Source organism: Fusarium subglutinans (assembly GCF_013396075.1).
Source record: "Fusarium subglutinans strain NRRL 66333 chromosome Unknown NRRL66333_c0000235, whole genome shotgun sequence".
Taxonomy (NCBI): Eukaryota; Fungi; Ascomycota; class Sordariomycetes; order Hypocreales; family Nectriaceae; genus Fusarium; species Fusarium subglutinans.
This window is the reverse complement of record NW_023502298.1, coordinates 20,339-30,756: the sequence shown is the minus strand read 5'-3', so window position 1 is coordinate 30,756 and position 10,418 is coordinate 20,339. Positions and strand designations below refer to the sequence as shown.

General features: G+C 52.4%; 2 protein-coding genes across 2 annotated transcripts; both read left to right on the top strand.

The window, feature by feature from the left end:
• Positions 1-556: 556 nt before the first annotated feature.
• On the top strand, positions 557-4,266 carry FSUBG_11808 (NLRC3; the record flags this gene model as incomplete). The annotated part of the gene is made up of 3 exons (XM_036676530.1): positions 557-1,659; positions 1,712-2,771; positions 2,827-4,266. 3 exons carry the CDS (start codon positions 557-559, stop codon positions 4,264-4,266), a joined length of 3,603 nt encoding a protein of 1,200 aa, XP_036532711.1.
• Positions 4,267-5,343: 1,077 nt separating this feature from the next.
• FSUBG_11807 (PAN1-actin-cytoskeleton assembly) lies at positions 5,344-9,862 on the top strand (the record flags this gene model as incomplete). Its single annotated transcript, XM_036676529.1, has 3 exons — positions 5,344-6,044; positions 6,111-8,651; positions 8,704-9,862. The coding sequence occupies 3 exons, from the start codon at positions 5,344-5,346 to the stop codon at positions 9,860-9,862; spliced, it is 4,401 nt and encodes a 1,466-aa protein (XP_036532710.1).
• Between the last annotated feature and the right edge of the window lie 556 nt (positions 9,863-10,418).

The window sequence follows — 10,418 nt, the reverse complement described above, 5'->3', positions numbered from 1 at the left end:
TTGCGTGACTGTCTGCAGTATCTACATTACATACCTACCCATCAAGTACATCTCTGGCCGAACTGGAACTAGTTGTACATGGCGCTCAGCCTCTAGGCACATTCCTCAGCCATTCTCCAACAACGCTCTACCGCCGCCAAACCCAAAATATTAGGACTCAGCGACCGATTCGACGACAGCCGCATCCACATCCACATACCGCTCTGACTCTCGACTCTGACGACAACGCATGCGGGGGCTCCTTTCAGCTTGACTCGTTCAATACTTCGGGACATTGCATAAGTGTAGCCGGATGAACTGAGACATCTTGACTTCGAGACGACCCTGTCACCCAGGCCACGGTTCACATCTCTATATCGTTTTCGGCCTCTTTTCAAGGAACCCTAATTTGTTTTCGAATTGCGAAGGTGGTGTCGTGCGCATCTCCCCTCACGGCATGCTCGCCATCTATACATACTGAATCATTTCTCCATCTCTGCTGGTTTGGGGAATTATAATCCTCAAGCATTGAAAGCCAGCGACAATCTTGTGGTAGTTTCGTCCAGGAGCTGTCAACATGAACGCCGAAAAGTGGAAGAGGAGGACTCTTCCCACCCTCAAGACGCCTCCTGTACCAATTCCTACCGACGGTAACAAGGGATTCGATAATGTCGACGGAAAGAAGCCACGCGTTTTCTCGAAAGCTCTTCGTTCTCTTAGCAATTCCTCGATGGAATCCATGTCACAGAGCCCATCTCGAAGCTCGTCCTCCATTCGACGTCTACAGAAGACACATTCAGGGTCAGGATCCATGATTGACAGGATACATCGTCGAGTATCGATTGCTTCGCCCATGAGCGCATCCGCCCCGGAATTCCCATCGGTTACTCCCGAAGTCCCCTATTCCTCCATGGAGCTCATCCAATACGGACCACTGAAGACCGATGTCTCGCTTCTCAAGGCCCGCGCTGAATATCTAGTTCTTACAGATACCTGTCTGATCAAGTTCGGGAGTATGGAAGGAGCAAGAGCTGCTTTCCCACAGATAAAGTCGGGCAGCGGGACACTGAAGCCCAGCAGTGCTCATCACAATTCTCACAAGTCGTCTTCAGACGTGCGGACAGAAATACCCTTGCGATCCATCGTTGGCGTTTTCAATGAAGAAGGTTCAAGTCCTCGATTTGGCGTCGAGATATGGTGGTTCTCCCAGTGGCCAAAACTTGCGTACTCCAAGGCGCATCTATTCTTCATGTTGCCCAAGGACCGGGACGACTGGCTGGCCAGTATTCAGCAGGCTTGTAGAATGAGCCATAGGCGAGCTCCTTCTCCCTCCTTGATCCCTGGCAATCTGAAAGCGAGAATCAACCATATTGTGGAAACCACTGAACCAGACTCGAATGCCAATGCCGCTAAGATATTGACTTTCCCCGTGGTCAAGCGTACAATAGGCTCGCCTCAGAAGGCCAATTCTGTTGATGAGTCTCAGCACTTTGTGGATGGCTCGTCCTTCTACATCGTCATTGGGCCAGCCATGCTGTATTTCCTCGAGGTTCTCAAGGCAGATTATGCGACTACCCCTGGTGACCTGCGCGTAAAGGTGCAGTCCTACGGTACAGTCTCACTCATTCGATTCCGAGCGTCTGTTGCGTCGCACGAACAAAGGTTTGTCATGAGCTTCCGGTAAGTCTCGCCACACAAGAATCATTCACTCCATGTTCTAACGTAGGGCTAGGTTACCCCTGGGCCGTGAGAACAGACTCGAGCTTGCTAGTGTACATTACAGGCATGTTATCGAGGCGATGACCAAAGTCGACCGAGAATTGAAACCCATGTGGCCACAGCATTTGCAAAAGGCAATATTCGATATCAAAGGCCTTCCTCCGCCACTTCAGTTGACGTCTGGAAATGATTTGGGAGGTCTCGAGCGAAGTTTGCACGCCTATTGCGCTGCTTTCAAGGTCCAGGTTCCAAGGTGGACCATCGAATGGAACACCCCATCTCAGCCAGCATTTCGCCTTTTACCTCCTGGCGCCCAACCATATTCTACATTACAATTACTTGCACTATTCCGAGCTTTGCGTTATAACAGTTACTTCAAGGAGCTCTCCTTCCGCAATATTGATCTATCAGGTATTGCAGGAAAGAAGGATTATTCCCATTTCGGCGACACTATCGCCTACACATCACTGAACGGGGTCAAGATATCTGAAGAGCATTATGACATTTTGATGCAGTCTTCTGTTCTAAGTCAAGAGATCCATGCTCTGGCATTCTCATCGGAATCGATCCGAAGTATGGATCTGAGAAATATACTTGGCCCACGAAGCACTGTTGGCCGCTCCAAGGACCCTGAGGGCGCCCGGAGAGTCAGTTCCGAGGTCCTTCGACCCATTATTCTGTTGCTGAAGCGTCAAGCGTGTCTTTGCCACAGCATCACCATGTCTGGCAATCTCATCGCATCAAGCGACATTGAGGAGTTGGCAAACTTACTCGTACTTGATGAGGTATACATGAAGAAACTCGATCTATCTAATTGTGGACTTGGCGATGAGGGCCTTACTACACTCTGGGCCGGAATTCCAGGCCAGGCCGCCAATCTTCAGCATATCGATACATCCGAAAATCAAGGTACTGTCAAATTCGAAACCATCCGGGACTCGCTTAGTCAACTACGGGCCATAAGAAAACTGAACATCGCTGGCAACACTCGACTCCCGTTTGATGTTCCATTGTTTGAGGATCACGTACTGAGCTCATGGAGTCTGGAGGAGCTTGACTTATCCGGTATTTCTGTAAGTCCGACATACATCTCTATCCATGGACTCGCAACTAACAGAAGTTGAATAGCTCAACAGCCCAACGGTGGATATTCTAACTGCATATCTGGCGTCGCAGAATTCCAATAACCTCAGAGTGCTTCGTCTGAGCAAATGTGGCCTGACGGGCGCTCAAATAGCCCAGATGTTTTATGCCATGGGCCAGGCTCGACAAATTACATTGTACATCAACGGTAACCGTTTAGATGAGGGCATAGATGATTTGTGTGCAGTCATCAGCGATGGTTTTGGCCCTTGGGGACTATTCGTGCAGATGGTAGAGTTTGCCTTGGAAGCTAACTACATCAAACTTTTGAAGGCTTTAACGGCCAACCAAAGTATTGAATGCCTGAGTCTGGCGGGTACTGCTACCCCTGACTCGGCCAGCGAAACGGCCTGCAGAGCGCTTTCGGATCTTTTCTCTCAAAACCATACCATTAGGTTCCTTGACCTCTCTGGATTTGATGCCAAGCTGGATGAAGGCCGTCTTGGACGAGAATTCTCCAAGGCCTTGAGTGGACTAAGGTTCAACACACGGCTGGAGCACCTTCGCGTGCGAAGCCAATTGCTGAACGTGAACATCGGAGACCTGGCTGAAGCCATCTCTGCTAACAAAACCCTTCACAGTCTTGACTGTGAGGGCAATGATTTCAATCTTTCCAATTTTAGACATCTCGTCCGACATTTGGGTGACAGTACGACGATCCGCTATTTCTCGGCTTTCTCGGATCGCGATCTCGCTCAGACAATACAAAAGTCCGTGGACAACGCCGTGGCTACTGCGACCTCGGCGCGCAGGCAATCTATGATCTCCAAACTGCGTCACGAAAAGGTGCCCCAAAGTATTAGTGAGCCTCTAGCACAGCAGCTGCGAGACGGCTGGGAAGACGCTGTCCGAACCCAACAAGAGGTTCTGGAGAGAAATCAACTCTTGTTTGAAGAAGGCGAAGATGGTCGCTACGACTCAGGCCAAGATGGCTATATGTTATGCGGTGGTGAAGAAGACTTCTCTAAAGCATTTGGCGGTTTAGCGCTACTGGCGTTCGAATCCAAGAGGGCTATGAATCGTCGCGCTTCCAACCCTTATCTGAACAATAAGAGAGCCAGTATGATCTCACTGGGCCCGGCTCGTTTGGTCAGCGCCGAACCAGGTGCAAGAGTCACAAGGTCTTGGTCAAGATCTTACTCAATTGTCTCCAGTGAAGGGGGTATCAGCGCTGCAGAGAGTCCAAGCACAGGATCAGCGATCCCAACACCTCCTGAGCCCGAGAGCCCCACAGAGAAGGAGTATCTGGTAGAGAATCAACAAGACGGGAACGAAGAGCCCCTCGATTACGAATACAGCTTTGCAGATCCGCATGATCCTGACTTTGGGCTTGAACTGCGAGCCCATCGACGATTCTGGAGTGATGAAGCTGGTTGCATCGAGGAAGAAGAGCATGGCGTCCAGTTTGAGGAACGGCACACCTGAGATGAGGACAACGAACTCTAATGGGCTATTGAATGCAGAGAAGGTGGCATTGTGGTCGACTCTATTCCGATCATTCCGGAGTTCTTCGTGGTGATGTTTTCACTTGGGATAGGCAGGCGTCTATGAGTTTCTGGTATGATTTATGATCGGTGGTTCATGCAAGTTTTGCGTATAAGTTACTCTTGATACCCTTCGCTAGTTTGAGTTTTTAGATGAGTCGAGTCCAATAGCAGTCTTTAGTTGTCTCATTTTAAGCTACTTTAATTTACCATTTGCACTGATACGTTATGCAGGTGCCCTGTGTTCAATGTGATGCATATGTCAGTACCCAAGCCCCCCGAGGGGCAAATAAGACGCCGAACATGAGATTAGCTACCTATCAGGATACCTATCAAATCATTAACCGTAAGAAGCAATTAATAAAGTATAAGTACTACTAATATATAGGGAAACGTTTATCAATCGTTATTATATACATATTAATAGAGAAAGAATTCTATTTCAAGTTCGGTGTTCTTATCACCCTTCTAGGCAAGATAACACAATAAGCGTGCTCGACTCAACCAAACCTACCTACCTACCAGCCTAGGCACCTAGGGAAAGACGGCCAACCCCTGTCGCTTTCAGGACAGTCTAAGCCACCCCAATTTGCATCGTTGGTTCGTTCCCCTGTAAAAGCCCACAGATGCCTTGGCAGGCCACTAGAAGCGCTCCAGCTGCAGTCTTTATTGGGGGACAACTCCACTACCTAGAAACGTACAGCAACCTGCCCAGGCTCGAGACCACGACGCTCGTCATCACATCCAATACGAAGCCACTCACATTCTCACTCCTTCATCATCACATTTCGTGGATGCCCTCTGTCCACTCCACAATTACCATCTGAGGGCCGCTCAGTCCTTTAATATTGTATTTCGCATCCTTTTATTGCATTTGTTCTTAACTTTCGACCCTTTCCAGTGGAGCTTTCACGCTCCAGAGAGCTCCTCTCGGTTCCTCACAACCCCCGAATTTAGCGCCTCCTCGAACCTCCCAGGCAAGCTTTTGTTCGTGGTCTTGCGAAGGAATAAACGCGCAATGTATTCCAACTCGAACGCCTTCCTAGGCAGTGATAGCCAGCGTCCTAGCGGCCAGCAGCAGCAATATGGAGGAGGATCCTTTGGTAATCCGGGTGCTGGCCAGCAGCCTGTCCAACCCAGCCCCTTTGCGCCTCAACCTATAGGCTTTGGGCAAGCACCTCTGCAGCAGCAGTATACGGGCTTCCCAATACAGGGTCAGGGACTACAGCCGCAGCAGCCCCTTCAACAACAATTTACAGGATTTCCTGGACAGCAGCAACAACAACTACAGCCGCAGCAGCAGAGCTTCCAGACTGGTGCTCCTGCGATGCCGTCGATCCCACCTCAGTTCCAGCAGCAGTTCCAGCAGCAACAGCAGCAGCAGCAACCCACTAGTTTCGCCGCCTCGAATCAGCAAGCCTCTGGGCCTTCAAACCCACCACCGGCACCGATGAAGCCCCAGGCTACCGGCTTCACCGAGATGGCCGCGTCCTTTCAGACTGGCGGTACTGCGAAGCCCCGAGGTCGAAGACAGGAGAAGTCGCAGCCCAACAAAATCCCTAATATCCGTCTCTCCTTCATCACAGCCCAGGACCAGGCCAAGTTCGAAACCCTGTTCAAGTCTGCTGTGGGAGAAGCTGGCATGACCATGTCAGGAGAGAAGGCTCGGGATCTGCTCATGAGGTCAAGACTTGATGGTGACTCTCTATCGCACATCTGGTAAGAAGAAAATCTCTTCGGGGCACGTTACTCTTTGTGTATACCCTTGGTGCTGACAAGTCTCAGGACTCTTGCTGATACCACTCGTGCTGGCCAGCTCTACTTCCCCGAATTCGCACTCGCCATGTACCTATGCAACTTGAAACTGACTGGCAAGCAGCTGCCACCCAACCTGCCAGAGAACATCAAGAATGAGGTTTCGAGTATGGTAGATATCATTAGCTTCAGTATCGCTGACGAGAGTGCTCCTGGAGCCGGCTCTTCCTCTGCTCCTGATATTAGAACTAATACTGCCACTCCGCCGACCATTCAGCAGCCGCAACCTCAGCCTCAAGCCTCAAATGCACAGCTGCTTCAGGCGCAGATGACCGGGTTCCCGGGACAGCAGACAGGTTTCGGTCAGCAACAGGGTCTGCAAAACCAGCAAACAGGGTTCCCTGGTATGGCAAACAACCCTCAAGCCACAGGCTACAGCGGTCCCCGTCCCCCAATGCCCCCAATGCCCACGGGATTTGGCCAGTCGCTCGTTCCTGGGCCTGCGGGTGGTGTGGCTGCCCCTCTGAATGCTCAACCTACAGGACGGCCTGGTCAATGGGGTCTTGTCAATGCTCCTTCTACCGGCCTACCTAATATCGATGCCCTTCAAGCCCAGATGATGCCTCAACAGGGCCGAGAAGCTGGGAACTTCACCACTCAGGGACTGCGAGGAAACGCCGTTATCCCTTGGGCCATTACAAAGGAAGAAAAGACCCGATACGATTCTCTTTTCAAGGCTTGGGATGGCCTTGGCAAGGGGTACATCGGTGGTGACCAGGCTATCGAGATATTTGGTCAGAGTGGACTTGAGAAGCCCGATCTTGAGCGAGTTTGGACTCTGGCTGATCACGGTAACAAGGGACGTCTGGATCTCGACGAATTCGCCGTTGCCATGCATTTGATCTACAGAAAGCTAAACGGTTATCCATTGCCTAACAACCTTCCACCTGAGCTCGTTCCTCCTTCGACTCGAAACTTTAGCCAGTCCATTGGCACCCTCAAGTCAATGCTTCACGATGAATCTGAATTCCGCACCAAGTCAGGTGCCGCTCTGCTTCCGCAGAAGACTGGCGTTAGCTATATGAAGAACCGCTCATTCAGGGGCGCACCTGCTGGAGCCGTTGCTGGTCGGAAGGATGCCACAGTCTTCAAGAACGAAGACGAACAGTTTGGATATAGATCGAGCGCTCGTCGCAGGGTCGGCAACAACTCGCCTCGTCCCGAATCTCCCGCTTCTGTCGCCTCCAACGACGACCTGACCTTGGATCAGCTCAAGAAAAAGATTAAGGAGAAGGAGGTTCTCCTTGATGCTATGGATTTTGCAGATGAGAAGAACCATGAAGAGGACGACATCCTCGACCGCCGTGACCGCCGTGAGGCAGAGGAACTTTATCGTCGCATTCGTCGAATCCAAGAGGACATCGACTCTCATCCCGATGCTGCCCTTGCAAGTGGAGATTCCGACGCCGAGCGAAGAGCTCTCAAGCGGCAACTTCAAAATCTTACTGACAAGGTTCCCGAACTTGCTTCGCACGTCCGCAGAACTGAGAAAGCTATTATGGATGCTCGGTTGGAGCTGTTCCGTATCAAGGATGCCAAGGCTCACCCTGGCAGCGGCGCTCCTATTGTAGGAACAGGACCTGGCGGTACAGTAACCGAGTCGGATCGACTCAAGGCCAGGGCCAAGGCCATGATGCAGCAGCGAACTGCTGCATTAACTGGCAAGAAGGTTGATGCCGGCACTGAGGATCTCGATGCGCCTAAGCGTCTTGAGGAAGAGAGCATCAAGGTAAAGAATGAAAAGGAGAGTAACGAACGTATGGTTCGTGATGTTGAGGAAAGTGTTCGCGACTTTGCGCACGGTATCGAGGACAGTCTCAAAGAGGGTGGCCGTGACAACACCAGTGAGCACGAAAAACGCCGCTGGGAGGACGCACTCGGTGTCGAGGATGAGGTTCGAGACTTTATCTTCGACCTTCAGCGTGAAAGCCGCAGCGCTCGACTTCGTGCTCAAGACAAGCGACCCGCCCGGGCTTCAGCACGCACTGAGGAAACTCGGCCGGAACGTGTCGCCAGTCCAAGGGTTGAGAGTCCTGTATCGACCTCTCGTACGGCAACTCCTCCTGCTGGAGGCTCATATTCTTCATACAAGACCCCTGAGGAGCGAGCTGCTTTTATTAAACAGCAAGCTGAACAGCGAATGGCTGAGAGGTTGGCCGCTCTCGGTATCAAGGCCCCGACAAAGTCCGGCGAGACAGCTGCGCAGCGCATCGAGCGAGAACGTGCTGAGCGAGCTGCGAAGTTACGACAAGCAGAAGAAGAGGATGCTCGTAGAGAAGCCGATCGCCAGGCTCGTCTAGCTGAAGAGCAAGGAATTCCACCTCCTGCACCTGAGCAATCCAAGGCGGAGGCCAAGAGGCCGCCGCCGCCCCCAACGCGACACCGCGGTAAGCCAGAGGCTGATCAAGAGGCTGCAAAGAAGGTCGAAGAGGATGTTGCCGCTAAGCGCGCCGAAGAAGCACGACTTGCCCATGAACACGAGCAGCAGCAGCGCGAGACGCAGCAGATGGAGTAAGTGTCGAATCTGAAGGTCGGCGTGATGATTTGCTAACCCCGTTTCTAGAGAAGACGCAAAGGAGCAGGAGGACGATCTCGCCAAGGAGCGTGAGGCTTCTGAGGCTCGTCTGAAAGCGCTTGAAGAACAAGTGAGACAAGGCAAACTTCGCAAGGAGGAAGAGAAGAAGCGGAAGAAGGCAGCCATGGCTGAGGCCAAGGAGAAGGAGGCAAAACTTGCCGCAAGGCGGGCAGAGATTGAGGCTGCGCGCCAACGGGAGCTAGAACTTCAACGGCAGCTTGAAGCCATGGAAGAAGGTGATAGCTCGTCGTCGGATGAAGACGCAGGTCCTCAGCAAATCACTCCTCAAGCTTCTACGCCCACCAGGAGCGACAGCCAGGTAGCCAGCCAAGAGCTTGATAAGAAGCCCTCACCGCCCCCTGCTGCTGAGGCAGTTTCGCCTCCTCCTCCCCCTCCTCCTCCAGCGGTTGTCACGTCGCCACCCAGTGAGACCGAGAGTAAGAATCCTTTCTTCAGGATGATGTCTCAGTCGACCGAGGGTACACCCGCTACTGCTCCTCCGGCACCTTCGGCTACGAACCCCTTCCATAGGATGACCCAGAACCAGGAAGCAAAAACTCCTTCTGGCCCTGTCTCGCGTCGCCGTGCAGACACTGACGACTGGGGTTCCGATAATGATGATAAGGATGATGACTCAGAAGATGAGCGACCTGGTGGTGGTAGCGCAGCTCAGCTGGCTTCTATGCTATTTGGCACAATGGCACCTCCTCGTCCTCTTTCCGCTGCCGGTAGGGAATCAGCGACTGCTAGTCCTGTGGCCGCCAATGCTGTGACTCCTGTCGCACCTCCTCCGCCTCCCCCGATGCCGAACACTGACTCTCCGGCCCCAATTACTTCTCCACCACCTCCTCCTCCCATGCCGGGGAGCGAAGCGCCAAGTGCTCCTCCGCCTCCGCCTCCCATGCCTGGAAGTGACGCCCCTTCGGCACCACCGCCCCCACCACCGATGCCATCAGTCGGCGCACCTCCTCCACCTCCCCCCCCTATGGGTGGCGCTCCTCCGCCTCCCGGCGATGCACCTGCTCCTCCTTCCGGTGGCGGTCGTCCAGCTGGCTTCCTGAGTGAGATCCAGTTGGGCAAGGCTCTCAAGAAGACAACCACCAAAGACAGCAGTGCAGCGGCGGTGGCGGGACGAGTTTTGGATTAAAGCCATGCTTTTTTTAGGCATATCTTGGAGAAGGAGGCAGACAATTGCTGATTATGAGGTGGGATCCGAGATGGGTGAAAGGTTTAGTCAGGGAAAGGGGGGATGGCTATTTGTGTTGATACGGGTAGAGGTAGCTATTTAGTAATGTGAGTCCAGAAAAACGATCTCATCGTGACTCTGGGTTTTCTTTTCCTCGCTACGTCCTGTGATAGTTTCTACTTGCGACTACATATTTACTGTGTGGTGCTGCGCAATGAGATACCTAGGTAGGTATGCTATGGTGAGGAACGTCGTGAACACGCTGTGAAGCCGAGGTCGAAGCACGCTGCCGCTTGACGATAACGATAATGCTAGATTATCGGGGACGAGGCCTCGTGCTCCGGCTTGTGATTGTACGATGTTGGCGTCAAAAAGGTCTCAGTTAGGTCTCAAGCCCCTTTCGTCAATTCACGGTGACATTGTCTTGGAATTCGGATATAAGTCCGCACACGCACGAAGTGGGCATCGAGAAGGGAGTTTCGGTCTTTGACAAACCGGCAAGGTTGCAATTGGCATT